At 41.5% G+C, this 19,018-nt stretch overlaps 2 protein-coding genes across 2 annotated transcripts in view; both read right to left on the bottom strand.

Annotated features, from left to right (window-relative positions):
- Positions 1–231: 231 nt before the first annotated feature.
- On the bottom strand, positions 232–3,568 carry LOC145778659 (dynein light chain Tctex-type protein 2B-like). Its single transcript, XM_082590194.1, has 3 exons — positions 3,353–3,568; positions 2,702–2,886; positions 232–1,531 (listed from the first exon to the last, which is right to left on the bottom strand). Exons 1-3 carry the CDS (start codon positions 3,527–3,529, stop codon positions 1,312–1,314), a joined length of 582 nt encoding a protein of 193 aa, XP_082446320.1. The 5' UTR covers positions 3,530–3,568; the 3' UTR covers positions 232–1,311.
- A 1,632-nt stretch (positions 3,569–5,200) lies between these two features.
- Positions 5,201–19,018, bottom strand: part of LOC145778044 (major vault protein-like) — a 33,148-nt gene continuing 19,330 nt past the window's right edge. The window contains exons 7-18 of the mRNA XM_082589444.1: positions 17,609–17,734; positions 16,666–16,830; positions 11,840–11,937; positions 11,372–11,495; positions 11,163–11,298; positions 10,037–10,136; positions 9,376–9,573; positions 8,599–8,746; positions 7,985–8,196; positions 7,555–7,798; positions 7,171–7,359; positions 5,201–6,715 (exon numbers count right to left, since the gene is read on the bottom strand). Coding sequence (XP_082445570.1) covers positions 6,590–6,715; positions 7,171–7,359; positions 7,555–7,798; positions 7,985–8,196; positions 8,599–8,746; positions 9,376–9,573; positions 10,037–10,136; positions 11,163–11,298; positions 11,372–11,495; positions 11,840–11,937; positions 16,666–16,830; positions 17,609–17,734 — 1,866 coding nt within the window. The 3' untranslated portion in view covers positions 5,201–6,589. The remainder of the gene's footprint in view (positions 6,716–7,170; positions 7,360–7,554; positions 7,799–7,984; positions 8,197–8,598; positions 8,747–9,375; positions 9,574–10,036; positions 10,137–11,162; positions 11,299–11,371; positions 11,496–11,839; positions 11,938–16,665; positions 16,831–17,608; positions 17,735–19,018) is intronic.

The following is a 19,018-nucleotide window of genomic DNA, read 5'->3' as shown; positions in this document are numbered from 1 at the left end:
TGACAAAATTACTGAATTTTCTGAGTAAATTGCGGGCCCCCTAATTTGCGGGCCTTGTGCGATCGCACGGTTTGCACACCTCAAAGACCGGCACTGCTCCAACACACCGACTCACTGTTTCTTTGACAGAAATATCTTACTGACTGCATGCTTACATTGCTCTTTGTTTGACTCAATAAAGTGCAAAAACAATGTTTAGGGCTTTACAAAAACACAGTTTCGTCAGCTAGGGAACGATAAATCAATAACTGCACAAATTTATTTTCCTTGAGTGATAGCAAAGCGGACGCTGAACAGTGATGAACGTAGGCTACATGCTGTTACTACCAACTGATCAGTCTACTTTTCTTGCTCAATTCTTTAACGCAATAGCCTACTTCTTGACTTAGTTTCTTCTCATTTCAAACTATTTTTTTGGTTAAAAGTTTCGATTTGTTTCATTGTCAATTTACAACGAACACATGAGAGCATCAATTCAATTTTTATTTTTTGCTGCTGGCGCAAGCATGTACAGAACGGCAAAGTGAATATACGAATTTGACACCAACAAAAGGGAAAGATGGCACAACCCAAAGGTTTAAAATATACATCGATAAAACAGTGTTACTACTATCTTAAAATATCAGAACGCAAAAGTTCATAACAATTTAAAGCGGGTCGCCTTGATTCATGTTTTTCAAAGAATTTCCAACGATTCAGACCTCCATGTCTGGAACAACATATCAAACACTTTTCTGAACCAAATTAAGACCTTTTTTTTCGAACAAAATGTAGAATACAGTGATCAGCGCTTTGGATTGTCTGTTCAAGAATGAATTTACCATTGCAGAAGACAAGCCTAACCTATGCTTGGGAGTTAGATGAAAAGTTGCCAGTGGTACTTTTCTATTGTAAAGCATTAGATAGAGAAACATCCTTTAATACCACCTTTAATCTTGATGAAAGCGGATTGGTCAACAGTAGATAAAAATACACAACATGAATAAATATTCGATTTCTCATTGAGTTGTCAACAAACTACATTGTGACCTACCTGAACAATGCAGCTAGTCATTATCTGATCTAGCCCCCTGAAGAAGTCAGTCGTGTTTAATTGACGATACGTCGAAATAAAGGCAGATTATCACCTGAAACATCTTGTGATAATTTAGTTTACACCAGAAGAGCGTGTCATGTTGTTAGATATATTTTCGTGCTAGTTTCTTTGTACTGTAAAAGTGTGAGGAAGGAAAAAAAAGTGTCCCTGAAGGAGTTGGTCAGGTAATAGGTTCAAATTAGAAAAGCTTGTTCTAAACACCGACACAATGATGATCACTCATAATAAATTGCAAAGACAGTAACCACGCAGAAGAGAGACTCGTTCTGAAACGAGCAAGTGACGTAGTTGTCGTTGGTTGAGTCCCAGGCGCACATGCTCGACACTCTAACTCCTTGCCTCATTATCTGGCCCAGACTGACGTAGACAATACACTTGTAGCGTTTGGGCCAATTGGAGCTCGTCAACTTCTTCTTTGCGTCATCAGCCATCTCCCTGCGACGCCGAACAACAAAGCAATGTGACGTGAACATGTGTTGCAAGAAGATTTTCATCTAAACAAATTATGTAGCGTACCAGCGCCGTTTAGTGGATATTGCATTTCGTGTGTATGTGGTTTACAAATCACAACTGTTTTTTTCTGGAAACAAAATTAAATGACGTCTTTGTATCTGGGGATAGCTGGGCCATTATGAACATTTTACATCATAAAATACATATCCAGTCTTTAAAACAATGAAAACTATTAATACTACAAAAAGTACTCAATGCTAAGCAAAAAGCAAACCAGAGCAAATTAAATCAAATATAGTTATTACTCTCTAAACCCTTGGCAGCCTGTTTCATCAGAAGTTCTTATTCAAATAGAATCTATTTGGATTTATAACAATGAAAACTATTAATACTACAAAAAGTGCTCAATGCTATGCAAAAAAGCAAAGCAGAGCGAAGTAAATTTGAATAAGACCTTCTGATGATCCGTATAGGTGAAACAGGCTGTCAAGGATTCAGATAGTAATAACTATTTATTTAAAAAAAAGGGGCGATTACTTTAAACCCGTATCAACGTAAAGTCATCCGCGTAAAGCAGATACAAAAGCATCAAAAATTTGAGAAAAATATGAACACTATAATATAAACGACGACCTTTTAGAGTACATGCATAAAAGTGAGACAAAGTCCAATTTGATGTGAGACAAAGTCCAATTTGAAATTGAATCAAGCGGTTTGAATCAATTGAATCAAGCGGAATCCAAGCGGTTTGAAAGAAAAACATCATTTCATTGTTTCAAAAAAGAGATTAAAACGTTGTTTTCATAAAACTACAGTGTATTCGTAAGTGATATGTTATGGAAATAAACTTCTCAGTTTCATATGCAATTAAAAAGGTTCAGTCTGAAACTTGAGTAATCTCTGCTTGATTTTTGGAATTTGTATTTACGTTATCTTTTTATCTTTAAACATGTTTTTTGTGTTTATTTTGAAGCGCGGAAGGTTGTGTCTTTCTGTAACATTTTTTCGCAATTTGAATGGCAAAATTGTCATTAGGCTAGGCTGCTAGTAGACCATATGGTCGTCTCGTTGTCATCCTGTCAGAATGGGAACTGGGGGACTTTTGCATCGTATCTGACAAATAAACCATTGATTGATTGATTGATTGGTTACCTGGATAGCTTCATGCATTCTTCTTTGTTGTAATCCACGTTTGTGAGTCGTTCACTCAGGTATTGCTCGATCATAGAGCGGCATTTTGCGTAATCTGGTTTTGCTTCAGGTTGCATCTGATACGTTGGCTCTTGCCGCAAGGAACTCTTCGCCAGTCTGCTTGATTCGCTGACTTGCCTGTCCAACTACAAACAAAATCCGACGTTACCAACCAAGTCTATTGATGTGTTTGTAGATGTTGGAAGGATTGATGTGAATAAACGTCACAGGCAAACTTGAAGAAACTCAACAGAAGGACGCAAACATTCACTTTGATTACAGCACAATAGTAGGCCTAATAGTTTTTCTTAGTAACTTAGGTAGAGGCAAAATTTTCTGATCGAAAGGGATAGCCTATGTTCTTAAATTTAACCGAGCTGGTAGGTTCTGCAAGCTACAACCGGGAAACAGCTTAGGCCAGAACTTTTTATGTAGTTTTTAATGAAAGCCTCCCCAGTGAACCGAGTGGTAACTTCTAAAAAACAGATTGTTGAAAGATGTAGGCGGCATGTTCCGACCAATGCAGCTAAGATTAAAAGAATGGATTTAGTGGCTAAGAGTCAGAAATACTGTAGGTTTATAATAGGCTACAAGACTTCTAATCAAATGCACCCAGCAGAAGTTCCTTCTCTCGTTCTGTCGATTTTGTATCCGCTCCCGTAAGTTCCTAGTGAACTTGTTCAAAATCACTACGTTCCATAGGTTCATTTTTCTTTCCACCAGAGGGCGATGAAGTTGAGTGGAACTTCTCGTTTTCTCCGTCAAGTTGTCCCCGACCTCTGACGTCATTGTGACACGTGAGAACAATTACTTCAAACAAGATTTTGTCAAAACCTGTTTGAGAGGCAACAAAAGAAATTCATAAATCCTCGGCCTATGAGTAGCCTATATAGGCCTAACTATGATAAATCAGAAGGCTATACTGTACAATAAGCATTATAAACACTAGGCCTACCGGTACTTTTCAAAAAAGTGCTTAATGCCATAAAGAGGAAATTAAAGCTTCTACTTTCCTAAAAGTCTGAACAGACTGTCAATGTTATATTGGAACGAGTACCCTCAGTGGGACTATCTTATGGAAAAAAAAATCTTCTTAGCTTTTTGAATAAGAATCTTTCGAAGCTTCTAACAAGGTGAAAGAGACTGTTGATTTTGGGTGGAAACAACTATTGCTTTTATGCAAAAGCAGTTTTTGAAAGTAATATTTGGTTGAAATAAAAGATGCTGACATAGCCTATTCTTGCATCCAAACCAGTTTTCACATCTCATTTCTACATAAACTTAGCACAGCCAAATTTTCGATGCGCCAATGGAACGGCATCGTGAAGGTCTTTGGGATGCCCCACCTCACACATAATCCATGGCATTGCAGTCAAAACGCATTCCAACAGTGACCACACTGGCACTTTATGTAGGCTAACGGAGTGCGCATTTGTAATCTGTACATCGCTGCAGCAGATGGGTGTTTTGACCGATTGGCCAATTTTTCCTATGAACCAACTGTCTGCAGCATTGTGACCACTCAGCTAGAGAGCTGATTCTTGCTTTGAATTTTGTTTGGCACTGAAGTTACAGAAGAAAAAAAGAGTTATGACAGGAGTGAGAATCGAACCCATGTTATCGAAATGACTACTATCCTAACAACGCTGCCGAAACGTTCACTCAATTTACTTTCTGACGTTTACGAGTCACATGACTGCAATCAGCTGATCAATATCTTGCCTTCTGATTGACTGCCTAAACCTCATCTGCTGCAGATTACTAATACGCTACCGGTTTCCAACATGAACAGAAAGTTTGTAAAATCACATTTATTTGACATTGTTCTCATGGAAGCAGTTTATGAGTCCCTTCCATGAGAATAATGTCAAATAAATGCGATTATACGAACTCTCTAATGCCCATTGTTACATCAAAGTGGGCATCACTGGGATGTCAATAATATTCCAGAGCTTGAGAAGTCAAGTTCACTAATTTTTTACTTTTAATCGGTTCAGGTTCATCGCAGCAGACTTCTCATCGGACCTACCCCGTCCGGCTACAATGATGAGCAGTGCTCGATTGCACAAACACTTCGCTCTAAAGTCCAGTAACTAGCTTAACTCTCCTCCTTCGTATCTGGTTGACAATTCGAACGGCTGAGGTTGTAACAGCTGCAAGCAACTTGAGATCACTCATGCGCATCATGACGTACACTCGACTATTATTTCTTATAAACTGACGCAACTTTCTCAATCCTGAATCATTTCTCACCAGACCACCAGCTCGTCATGACAAGCATCTCATGGGCCCACCGAACGAGCCAAGCAACGCACGGTGATGCGCCATCGACGCGCAGTAAAGGGTTGCTTGTTGACTTCCTGGTCTTGAACAATATTATTCCGCCTCGGCTTGGCATTTCCCAACATCTTCTCAACATAATAGCTGCTGGCTTCCAAACCAACGCCGCTCTATTGTCACGTCATATTCGATAACAATGAACAGAATAAACAACCGATGGACGACACAAGGGGTTGTGTTTGCACAAGAGGTTGATTATATTCATGTATTTGATTGAATAGAAACTCATGATCATAAACAACAGCGATGCCAACTTGACGAACCATTGGACGCAGGGGCGGGGAACGATTTTTGACTGGGGGGGGGGGGGGGGGGGGGGCAAGATTATGAAAAAGGGCACTTTTGTTGCTAAAGGGCCAATTTTTTTTTAAGTTTTAAGATCAGATATAGCGATAATGCTCATTTATCAGCTCATTATCGAGTAATGATACAAGTGTCTGGAATACAAAGAACAACAGCACAGAAGGGCATCATGCTGTTATAATGATGTAACCAACTGTGATACAGAATTTTGTGTCGTGAATATTATTTCAAGGCGAAAATAAAACATTATAATTAGACTCAAAGCGAATAGCAGAAATTGTTATTACAAAATGTGCAGTAGCTCGTGACCTTAAAAGGACACCATTGCCTCACATCCACATAAAAATGGAGGGCATCCGCCCCCCTGCCCCGCTTCCGGCGCCCCTGATTGGACGCAGGGGCGTTGACAGGGGGGTCTAGGTGGTACTTTTGGACCCGGGCCCGGAATATTTAGGGGGCCCGGATTTAAAACATTCCCAGCGACTTCAAACATTATCAAGATCTTAATCTAATCAGATCTAAAGGAATTGCCATCAGAGGTTAAAACAGCCACTTCAGCCGTCAGATGATAAAGTACCGGGCCCCCTTCCGGGTATAGTGATTTCCCTAACCATGATTTTTTTCTCAAAAACAAGAGATATTTTTCTTTACCCACTCTTTAATTCTGAATATATATATTTTTTGCCCCTATTCACTTCGCTACTTGCGTCTACTTTACAAAGAATTAATTTCAGCCGAAAACTCCAACAACTTTAAACATACCGACGAAGATCGTGATTGAAGGCAAGGATTTCGCGGTTTACGGAGAAATCCCTAATGCGTAATTGTGCAGTTGGGGAAGTTCGTGGATAAAACAAATCTTTGAGAGTGTAATATATATATAGCCTATAAATGATATTTCTCTTAATTTTTTACTTTGAACGGCATATGTCATCCTCATTTTAACAAAACATCGATAAAAGTTTGTACACAACCTTTATATTCATAACATTGTCGATGAAGGGGGCCCGAAAATAAATTGGTACCGGGCCTGAGAAATCCTGTCAACGGCCCTGATTGGACGTGATCTGCGTCAACCGCTTACTACATCGATTTCACATTTTACAACAAAAAAACGCCATGTTGCATGGTAGCTTGATTAAGTGCTGGAAGCAAAATTCGTGCTCATTATTTACAGTGCATTCCTCTCGTCGCTTGTGCGCCCTTTCAAGCGCCATTTTGTGTGTGGGGCAGCGCCCCCAACAACCCTTGCGCGGTATGGAACAGATTGATAGGGGATTTCCCGTCGGTGAAAACCGTCGATTTGATTCCAAGTCCGGACAAGAGTTTAACCTGGTGACGTAAAACAGTTGGTTGGCCAACGTCATCATTAGACAAGCATTATACCTCGCGCTATGTAGCTAGTGGTATGGTTAATGGACAGTCAAACATTTTAGCAACATTAACTAGTCATATCATATGCGTTTGTCGGCAGTCGAGTGTAGCAAGAATTGGCAGCGATAAACACGTGTTTCGCCCATGAGGCTGGGTTCATCAGTATCACACCACCAATTCATACCACATAGTTCTCAACCGCTGCTTTTGTCAGTCATCTGAATTGAGGTAAAGTTTGTTGAGCCAAAAACACTGTTGACGTCACAATTTTTCATCTACCAACAATCCAAACATCTATCCATACGATTTAGCGGTAGCTTATTCATAAATAAAATTGTGGCAGCATTTGGAACAAAAATAATTGTATCGCACCGTGTGTTGGCCAACACGACGAGTGATGGAAGAAGAGTTACCTGCATCTCTGGACCAGCCACAGCGATAGCTCGCACTGTGTCCGCTCCAATGGCAGCAATCAGGTTCTCAAACTTTTCCGTCTCTATCTTGGCCAGATCTTCCTTCTTCTTGATCTCAAGTTCGTTCTGCTCCCGGAGATACTTCATCTCTGCCTCGCGAACTTTAGCAATGCGCTCCAGCTCAGACGCCTGAAGATTTGCCAGTTAGAACCAGTCTAGACTAGTTGCAACAAAATTCTATAAACATTTTAGCTCTACCAGTAAAGTATAATAAAATCTGGACAAGTCACATGATGACATGTTGAGTGCAATCAAGCTCTTCATCCACAAAAGCTAAAACTGGACTGAAACATTAGAGAAGGTGCTACCAAACACAATCCTCACCGCTTCAATGGCCTGCGCCTCGGCCTTTAGGGTGGCCTGCTTGACGGAGGCTTCCCCCTCTATGCGGGCGGCCTCCGCGCGAGACTGGGCCTCGGCCTTTGCCTGGCCACTGCTCTCAATGGCTGCGCTTTGTGATTGGAGTTCCAGAAGATCTCGACGTGATCTCTCTGCCTCTGCTTCGTCGGCTATCTTCTGCCGTTCCAACTTGCCCCTCGCCTCCTGCTCTGCTCGCTCCGCCTCGTGTCTGTGGAAGAGAGTCGTTACAACAATACGGCAACATCACAAGAACAACTGGACACCTCTGCCGACACGCATCACCTCACACACCCTCAATCAATTAAAGGTGGTATTTTTACATCATATAAACATCGTCACACGTTGAAACGATGTAAAACAGCCAAAATCATGACGAACATAGCACAGACATGACCTGGCGGTCGCCTCCTGAGAGTTGGTGGTGATCTCAATGGCCAGCTGAACGGACTTGACCAGGGAGTCCCTGGTTCGTTGGTCCACCGGTTCCACGGACTGGATGTCGATCGATGTCACTGCCAAGCTGTTTTGTGGGAAGTCGAACCGATCGCGAACCTTCCCGTTCTCATCGACGCCGAACACGGAGGAACGAATGATGCGTGACGAGTTCTAAACAATTTGCTACCATCAACAAGCGACGTTAGTAGGACATTATATAACATTTGAAGACCAGTGGAATGCCGCGGTCCGTCATTGGACGCATACTGGAATCGTCAGGGGAAGAAGTTTACTGGGGTGTAAATATCCATTACAAAACACAAACCGCTGGCCTTGAGCGCTCAAACTATGGACACCAGCAACGACGCGTGGTATGGCAGCGTTGGGAATACCAGCTTGCCATATGTGCCTTGAAGTTGGAGTAAGATCCATAACACACAATCGAAGAAAAGATGTTGGTACCAGCAATGAGCGGACAAGTGCAGCAATGTTGATAAAGTGTCTACACCAGCTTTGTTGATCACACTATTGAAGCGTTAGCTGTACTTTCAACATCGTACGGCATGTTTGTACCTTGTGGAAGTCGTCGAAGCTTACAGAAGCCACCGCGCCTCTGACGCGCGATGCGATGGCCTTGCACATGTCCCCTACGAAGTCAGGAACACTGAACAACTTAGCCGCGTTCGCTTGACTCTGTAGCGCCTTCGTGATGTCGAAGTACCTGAAAAGGAGACCGGGTTCATCACGAGCACATGCGAGGCCGGCGCACCATTGTTACGTGCCGTTGCCATGCAAGTGCGGTCTGACGATGTTCATTTAAGAGTGAATTCATGCAAATACTTGTTTCAACACGAGTTTGTGGTATCCATGGCAGACAGTGACGATGTCCTAGCAGCCGTTATGACGTCATCACAACGCGACCTGCCAATCTAGACATGACGTCGATATTTAACGCATAAGTCACAGTGGACATCACTCAACCATGACCATCGTTGTTGGTTCCACATCTCTGGCGTTTCCATTGCATAGCCATAGCCATTACGTTTCCATTGCCATTAACTCTTACCATTAGTTAACTAATGTTTTATAGTTGGTTGGTGCTGACAATGACGCTCATAGCTCCCTTGCCACCATCCCCAAGCAATTATTAGTTTTATGGTCGTGCTACTTGCAGACATACCCCCCAAACAATTAAACACGTTTTGAACCTTTCAGAGTGTTGCCGTCATCTCTCTTTCGTCGTCCCGGACAACTTAATGATGAAATTAACGCGATATGAAAGTGACGACTTTCATCTGCAACGTGCCCGTGCATCATCGTCAGTGAAACAACCACAAGAGGGAACATTACCAGTTGTAAGCCAGTTGGAGAGAGAGACGGGCGTGGTCGGCCGTTTCTATGGTGATTACATCCGTGCAGAAGTCTGGTCCCAGCAGGAGGGCTAACGATCGGATCACCCCCGGACGCTTCGGCTTCCCCCCAGAGAGGGATAGTTGTGTGAACTGCTCATCCGGGCCCAACATGACGAGGTGAGGCCCGAACACGACCCTAAGCACAAAAAAGTTCGTTACCAATAAAGTATATTATGTAATAAACGATGGGCAACTACAATGGCGGGGGGGGGGTCAATACGGAAACACCCCTATTTCATCTTTGATCTTATCAGTATTTTCCCAACCCCGTACTACATTATCCACAATAGTGGGCGAGATGTTCGCTCCTTTTATCTTCCATGGTTCGTTGAGTCATTGATAAATAACGCTAAAAGGAACTTTGGGCAACGGAGATGTAGCCCATAAATACTGGTGCGTTGCAATGTAATTGCGAATTCCGACACCGGTTTGTTACGACACCGGTTTGTTACACAGGTTATACATTCCGCTGTAATACTTGAGCTCAAATAAAGTCTCTACCTAGTGCGTCATCTCACCGGTAGGTGACAAGTGCTGCTACATCATTTTCATGTTGGTTAACGTTGAAACAACCATTTCAAAAGTAAAAACAACAGTACCTTGCTTTCTTCTCCTTGTAGTCGTATATCTGCACGCAAGCATTGTGAGGTACACGGTACGTCACAACCTTCGTCTTGATTCGAGGTGCATCCCCTCCACCTGAAGGATGCACATTGCACATGCTGCCTCAGACATTGGGATACCACTTTCAAAGCCACATAACTTCTATTGTAAATGTAATGGAAAACTAAACAATTCTGTTCTAGTTCATAATAAACTATAATACACAGCTCAACAATAAAAAACAATATTTCTTGCATATTGCATAAGTGATTCATCAAAATCCTAATTTTTTCTCCGTACAAGTGTTCTTTTTCTTCAACTTTTGAATGCTTCTGACACTTATTATAGTTTATAATGAACTAACACAGAAATGTTTAGTTTTCCATTACATTTACAATACAGTATCTAGAAGTTATGGAGCACCAAAAGTGGTAAAAATTGCTATACGCTACCCCCACAATTCAAAAACGAGGGTGGTACTCGAAATTCAAATGGCCGCCATGGACAAACCATTTGAGATATTGATCTAAAACTCTGGATTTACTTGTATGGTAGCCTAAAGCAAAGCATGAAAACTCCAGCAAAACCTGAGAGGTATCATAGACGAGATATTTTGATATTGGCTGTTTTCATGTGGCATGTTTCGTTTTTTTAAGCTCGATGTAGGCCCGCTAGAGTTCATCCAAATTTTGTAATATTTTACACAATTGATTTTTCAGGGTTAGAACAACTTTAATATTAATAGACCTTGAGAATTTTTTTTCATAGAGGGGAGGGAGGTTTGATGCACCATATCAGACATGACGTCATTATGTGCACAGCAGACGTGTTCGTGCAACAGACATATTGATTAGGTGTTCGCTGTAAACCGAAGGTCAACAGAAAGGAAGTGAAGAGTCAAGTGAGTGGATCGATATTGAATCTGTTATGAATGTGCCGGGGGCGGTCAAGTTGGCGACGTGCAGCAGAAGGATAGTTAGGACTTGATCAACATCACAATGTTCTCTGAAGTGAACGGTTAGAAAAGAAGGTTGAGATTAAAATAGGTGTCATGCTGGATTGAAGAGATTGCAAAGTGCACGAAACTTAGCAGCCATCGATGACGTAGCATAGGGAACCAACCTACAACCCTTCTGTTCCTATCGGCTGAGGGGTCGCGGTTAGAGGTGAGGAGAGCCTCCACATCTGGTGGAAGGATTTTCTCCCACAATTCTTCATCTTGGGTGAGCATGTAGGTCTTCCCGCACACACTGCGAACCTACACGAAGGAGCGATTAAATTAATCCATGAAAATAAAAGCCATGAAGATATAACGTAACACGACATCCAACCTTCCCAGTCTTTAAGTCGCGGATGTAGATTCCCTCACTCTCATCGAGCGCAATCGCTTTCCTCTTGGCATAGACAAGGACTTCTACTGGTGGTACATACTCGCACGGGCCTCGTATCATCCATCTGCCAGCACAAACAACCATCAAATAACCACTCTACTCGAGCGATCGACACCGGCGCTACATTAAACCACAGGTGGTGATACACCATGGTTGCTAAACCAATCATCTTGACACCAGATTGCAGGTCGGCCGATTGTATTCAAAACAAAATGCAATCGCGGCCGTCTGTCCTGCGGATGTGTACTTTTGACGTGTCGGTTGATAGTCGCCAATCGTTGTTTAATCACCACCATAATGAAACAGTAACTTTTGCTGGTAACCAATCTTGGTCTCCATCAGACCATGCATCCGAGGATCTGCTCTCCATAACTCCTTCACTCACACCTCGACCATGCCACGACTCACTTATCTCCAGGCTTCCTTTCTTTCTCATTGTCCTCATCATAGCAAGCTTCAGCAGCCTTGAGGATCAATCCTTCGTCTTCTTCCAGGACGTAGACATCCTACAGTAAAGATTATCATGACTGTAGTGGTACCCATATAATGTTTCGAATACCAATGCTACACACGTAGCAGAACTACCTCGAAAGGAATGGGTGAAGCTCAATCGCTTGCGAACTGGGGTGGGCTGTTCCAATAGTGATATATTCCAACGGGGCCTCGCCGACTCACCATCTTGAGCACGTGGCTCAGACTTTCCGACTGCACATCACATTATCTACCAATATCATTTACACCGACCCCAGGATAGATATGTGGAGTTGTGGAGTTACAACGCTCGATGAACACACAACCCATTGGCTAATGTGCTTGGATTTAACAACGTGACCTGCGCGGCTTCAAACGCAAAAAGCAAACCGTAAAACTTGTTATCATTCGCCTGTGGTTATGTCACTAGAGAAATAAAACAAAGTAACTTCAGCGGGTTTAACATGATGTATTACATACACAAATATAACATAATTAAAATAAACTCAAACGTTTTCGACACGTACATGTGTCCTCATCAGGAATTACATATCTGCAATATAAATAAAATGAAAATTGTAAGGTAAATTTGACTTTGCATTATAACTGTAACTGTATACTAACGACACTCTAGACTGAAAAGCACAAACTGAACGAGTGATACAGGAATGATTACAAGTAAATTATACAGTGGAAACAGATCACATGAGGTGTAAACTACAAGCATTTGACAAACAATTAGAACACACACAAGAGGAACGATGAGCCACAGGCGAATAACTGCCGGTTGAGAGACGGATTATTACGTTTGATTCTTAAGGCTTCCATGATCTTAGTCTGAAATTCAGATCTGCCTCGAGAGATGATTTTAAATTGGTCGATCGAGACATTGTCAGTGCACGTTTCACAAGAGGCGATGTGCTCTTTAATTGCACTTTTGGTTGTTAACTTTGGGTTTAAGTGCTCCCCGGCCCTTGTCAACAAATGTCTGGTTGACATACCAATGTATGTCTGGTTTGCGTCACGCAAACAACTAAATTTATACACAACATTCGAAGAAAGAGAAAAGGGGGTAGGCGACTTCAGTTGAAAATATTGGTGCACTTTGAACGTTTTATAAACAGGATGAATGTCACATGAAAATTTCTTTTTTATAAGTTTAGCTAGGTTTTTGGCAAATCTTGTTGAATCGTTTCCTAAAAAGGGTATACTAATAAAATAACTAAAATCTGCTTCTTCAGGCGTGTCTTTGGCGTTAGTATACAGTTACAGTTATAATGCAAAGTCAAATTTACCTTACAATTTTCATTTTATTTATATTGCAGATATGTAATTCCTGACAATGAGAGACCATAGAGAGATGAGAGAGACCATAGACCAACTGGCAAGGGCAAATGGAGTAAGATGGTATGGACATGTGATAAGGAGGGAGGAAGGAAGTTTTCTTAGAAAGGCACTAGATCTAAAGGTGGATGGGAAGAGGAAACGCGGTCGTCCAAGAAGAACGTGGAAACAACAAGTGAAGGATGAGTTTAAAAAAGTCGGACTGAAGGAGGAAGATGCAAGGGACAGGGTGAAATGGAGAAAAGGGATTAAGACAATTGCTGCGCGGAAACAATCGGCCACCCCCACTAGTGGGGAACAAACCGACGATGGATTATGATGATGATGAGGACACATGTACGTTAGGGTGGCCAAAAAAAATTGAAATTTTTTATTTTTGTTTGCACACCCTCTCATTTGAGGAGGATTCATGAAAAAATGACACTGTGAAAATTTGCAGTGAATCCGACAAGAGGAAGTGCTCTCCCACCGACCTCAAAGTTTGCTTTCTTTGGCATAATTCGTCAAAATTCCTTGAATATGTGACGTAATTCTTTTTTGACTTATCTACATTGCAGTTGCAGCATTTTTGTGTTAACCATTGTTTTACTCTGAATTTATGATACAATAAGTGTTTCCACATGCAGAAAAACAGAAATAATGCACAAAATAGATCACATTAACAAGCGTTTGGTATGAAATTAAATGCACTAAACTTTTGCTAAAACCGCATAAAAGTACGTTCACCAGTCACAATCGCAACGCTTCAGGTGACTCACATTGCCCAGAAATTGCAAGAGAAATGTTTGTAAAGAGTCAAGCCATTGGTTGACTTTATTGCACTTGTTGGAAGCAGCTTTCTGTGGTGCTCGACCACTTGATGGACTTCATTGAAGTCAGTAGCTAATTTGACTGCCCGCTCTGCACAATCATTGACGGCTTTGAGATGACGCGAAACTTTGCATGCTTCTTTATAATCATCACGATCACACCATGTGTCAACAGAAGCAGTGACTCGAAAAGGTTAAGTGAACGCTGTGTTACAAACTGTGCCAAAGAGAGACGTTGAAGCTTGACAATTTTGTTTGGGGCAACACGATGAACATCTTCGGGAAATGGCCAATGGGTCTTTCTTAAGAGCATTAAAGATTGCCTTCTTTTCATCATCTGTGTTATTATTCCTGAATAAAGGCAGTGCAGCAAGATCCTCACTGATGTACCACAAGCGCAACCTCAACTTTTTTCTGCCACTTAAAAACTTGCATTGTCAACCTCTTTATAATCCTCTGTGAGCTGTAAGATTGCTAGGTCATTTGTAGGGGCAGATATTGATGAAGGTGCTGCAAACCAAAAAGTGGCATAGATGGAAGTAGTTAATATTACTTCATCTGCAACTGTACTGCACGCAAGTGGCAGTGTAATCTTATTGACCTTAATCTCGTAGTAGAAACGGCGAAGAACCACACCCCATACAGGCAGCTGACATGGCCCTCAAGAGAGTCAACAAATGGACACCCACCCTCTAGTGTTGACTCTCTTGAGGGGCCATGTCAGCTGCCTGTATGGGGTGTGGTTCTTCACCACCTCTACTACGAGATGCAGATCAATAAGGTTACGCTGCCACTTGCTTGCAGTACAGTTCTTGTGAGTGTAAGCTAATATCGCTACCACTGCAAAGACTCACGTTGTTACCAAACTAAAACGCATCCATCAAGAGCATATAGGAGAATCAAAGCACAAAGGGAGGCGAAATTCAGCTTCCCAGCTGACCTCAGAAGCTGACTTCACCCAGAGCTTAAGTGCATTAGCCTATTTGATATTGCACATGCTAACTGGGAATGCCGCACAAATATACACAACAATACCAGTTTTTGATAGACCAATGTGGTCCATGACAGATACTGATGACAACAGAGGACCCAATGCATTGGCAAGCTGCTGCAAAGTATAGAAAGCGCAAAGATGATGAACAGAGACGCAACAGAAATCGCATTGATCCAGTACCATCAAGTGCTGCTGCTTTCTCATCTGAAAATGATCAGCAGATGATGAAGATTCTTCCAGTGACCCACTGTTTGCACCGTAAATCCAAATAACACCAAAACAAAAGAAAACCCAGTAGGAGCAGCCATTACCAAAACGCTGCATTATCGATAATCCACTGTTTAATGTAGCACTGAACAGAACTATAACATCAAGTCGTCAAGGAATGATGATCGTCACTCCTGCTCTTGCTGCAGCTGGAATTGATAATGTCACATTCCTCTGTCATGAATGCTCGAAACACCTCACGTGAAAGCCTGGCAGCTGCAGTGCGGCAAAAATTTAAACCAACAGTTCCACGTGTTGCTCATTTTCATGGTAAACAATCGACTAATGCCACCGGCACAAAGTGCGACTCTTTGGCCATTTTAGTTTCTGGTATGCATGTTGAGATACTGCTTGGCATTCCGAAGCTGCCTGTTGGAACGGGATCACAAATGGGCCATAAAGTAGTGGAATTCATACACGAGTTGTAGCAAAGCATTTAGCTGCACTTTGTTTTGACACGACATCAAGCAATACAAGAATCCACACTGGAGCTATCACTGTCGTGCAGCAGGCATTTAATCGAAGGCTGCTATTTCTTGCATGCTGTGATAAGTCGTCAATGATTGTGCAGAGCCGGGCACTGGGCAGTCAAATTAGCTACTGACTTCAATGAAGTCCTTACAGAAAATGAACAACAGCGCCAGCTCCTCTATCAGGTGGTCGAGCACCACAGAAAGCTGCTTCCAACAAGTGCAAGTAAAAGCCAACAGCTCCATTAAATAAAATCAATGGCTTGACACTTTGGGCAATGTGTTGTCACCTGAAGCGTTGCGATCGTGACTGGTGAACGTACTTTTATGCGGTTTTAGCAAAAGTTTAGTGCATTTAATTTCATACCAAACGCTTGTTAATGTGATCTATTTTGTGCATTATTTCTGTTTTTCTGCATGTGGAAACACTTATTGTATCATAAATTCAGAGTAAAACAATGGTTAACACAAAAATGCTGCAACTGCAATGTAGATAAGTCAAAAAAGAATTACGTCACATATTCAAGGAATTTTGACGAATTATGCCAAAGAAAGAAAATTTATAGGTCGGTGGGAGAGCACTTCCTCTTGTCGGATTCACTTCAAATTTTCACAGTGTCATTTTTTCATGAATCCTCCTCAAATGAGAGGGTGTGCAAACAAAAATAAAAAATTTCAATTTTTTTTGGCCACCCTAATGTACGTGTCGAAAACGTTAGAGTTTATTTTAATTATGTTATACAGTATTTGTGTATGTAATACATCATGTTAAACCCACTGAAGTTACTTTGTTTTATTTCTCTATGGTTCAACAAAGCAAACTCTCTACCAAAGGTTATGTCACTCTTTGCAAACGCAGGTCGTTATCAATAAAACTACCTGTATCCCCTGCTCCAGGCGCTCTCCTGGTCGTATGAAGAAGGATGTTTCCCCTTTCACCAGCTTCCGCTTTCCCAGCTGGTTCTTCCCGTTGGTACCGACAGGATTCATGATGACGCAGTACTGACGACTGGACAAGGTCGTGATGTCAACCACACCTTCGACCTGCACAGAGACAAGGATTTCAATGCAAAGTGTTTATCTACCAGAAGCCAAACTAGTGAGTCGATAAGTCACGTGCCAAAGCGCCAAAACCCGAAGTTGAACGTCAAGTTGGGTAGAGGGATTGTGGCAGAATTCTTTCGACTAAGTCGCAGTACAATGGTGGCGACACTGTGCTTGCAGATCAATAGCGCCTAACAAATTCCTTTCTCATCTTATTTGCTGGCGATCAGCGGTGCGTGCTTGTGTATATTTTGCCTTATTAAATTTTAATGACAGTTGTGTGCTTATAATGACACGTATACCACACAAACAAATCCCAAACAGCCAAAACAGCACATCACTTCACATTCCATTGGCTACCGTCGGTGGACAAACGCTTTCATCATTTACAATCATACACTCGGCACAGCGTGTATTCGCAAATGTGGAAGATGTTCCAGTGACATTTGAAAGTGCAAAGAATTTTCGAAGAACAATACTGAGCGTTATTGTTAAACTTATTGAACGATAAATTGTATCACGTGGTTAACTTGTTAAGTTTGTTTTTTGTAAAAGTCAACCATCTAGAAGTGTCTCAATCATCACCTTACGTTGTTATAATCCACAAAAAAATTTAGTATGTTCACTGTTCAGCCATGTTCAAAAGTCAAATGAAAGAAAAAGACGACTGCAAATACAGGCAGCGTTCATGGCGATATGTTTAGGCGTTACTGCTTACTCTTTTAAGAAAGATTAGACTTTTTATTGAAGATACTTTGGCAACGCTGGATCTACTCACCACTTCATGAACGTCGGGTATGTGTGCTTCCGTGTCAGCGAATGTAATGAGCCACTCCTCTCCATTCTTCCTCTTCACTTCAAGGAAATCAGTGAAGGTGCGAGTCGCCTTCATGTGCAGCGCCACCTGTCGTCATACTTGATTACACATACGTCATATCACGTCAAGCCCCATTGAACAGAAAACCAGACAAATTCTCACGTAGCTTTTGATATCGCTGAGTGAATTTCATCATGGCATGAAATCAGTCAAATCACATTTACATTCCAAAAGCTACCGCAATCAAAAGTTTCCATGTAATAACCGGTTTGAGAGCTTTGCCTGGAAACTTCGGCTAATCGAGAGCAACTGGAAACCGCATGGTGGACGTCTATGGCTTGCTCATTGTCAAAATCAATATGCGAAGCCTCACCACGGGCTACACTATGTGTCGTGACCAAGCGCTCTGTTTTAATTGTATAATTCTTAAGAAATGTTATTATTTGTTACTGTCCTATACTTACCCATCATTGCGAAATTATCGTAGCCTACCTTCTAGAAGTAACTGGTCAAAACAAACCGGCTATAAATAGAGGCGTAATTTGCGTAATTACGATAGAGATGGAGATTATTATTGAGATAATTATTGATTGAGAGTTGAATTGAACTTGAAGTTATTAAATACAAGTAAATAAGAGTTGGTGCTATTAAAAGTTGTGATAGAGATTAGAGTTGTATGAGAAGCTGTGAGCGAAGTACATAAAAGTCGATTATAAGAGTTGCAGGCGTTGGAATCTATTGCTGTTCACAGTTATTTTGATTATTTGTTGGAAGTGCTGGACCATTCGTAAAAGTCCTTCAAGAATTTTCATTTATCATCTCACAAGTAAAACTATTCAACCATTTATTTGACTATTAAAAAAAGGGGGCGATTACTTTAAACCTGTATCAACGTATAGTCAATCGAGGATCCGCGTAAAGCAGATACAAAAGCATCAATAAATTTGGGAAAAATGTGAACACTAAACACTATAATATTAACGACGACCTTTTAGAGTACCGGTACACGTAAATTCAAACAGAAAAAAAAAGACTGGTAGTGGCTGTTAAGTCAGGACCTTTGAAATTCTTCTGTTGTAATTGTTGTAATACTTCTGTTGTCATCCAAGAAGAATTTCAAAGGTTTCAAAGGAAGAATTTCAAAGGTCCTGGCTTAACAGCCACTACCAATCTTTTATTTGACTACTTTGGGTTGATATCCCAACAAGCTGTGACGTCATTCATCATTCCCAAGTCTCTTTCCGGGTAAGAGATGAAAAGTACCGTGACACTCACAAACAACGTCAACATAGAGTTCAAACACGGCAAGTGATCTCTCGCGGAATGCCACTATTCAGATGAGGAACCGAAAATTTCAGCTTAGATGACAGT

This window comes from Aplidium turbinatum, chromosome 10 (genome assembly GCF_918807975.1).
Source record: "Aplidium turbinatum chromosome 10, kaAplTurb1.1, whole genome shotgun sequence".
In the NCBI taxonomy this organism is placed as follows: domain Eukaryota; kingdom Metazoa; phylum Chordata; class Ascidiacea; order Aplousobranchia; family Polyclinidae; genus Aplidium; species Aplidium turbinatum.
This window is presented reverse-complemented; position numbering and strand designations above follow the sequence as displayed.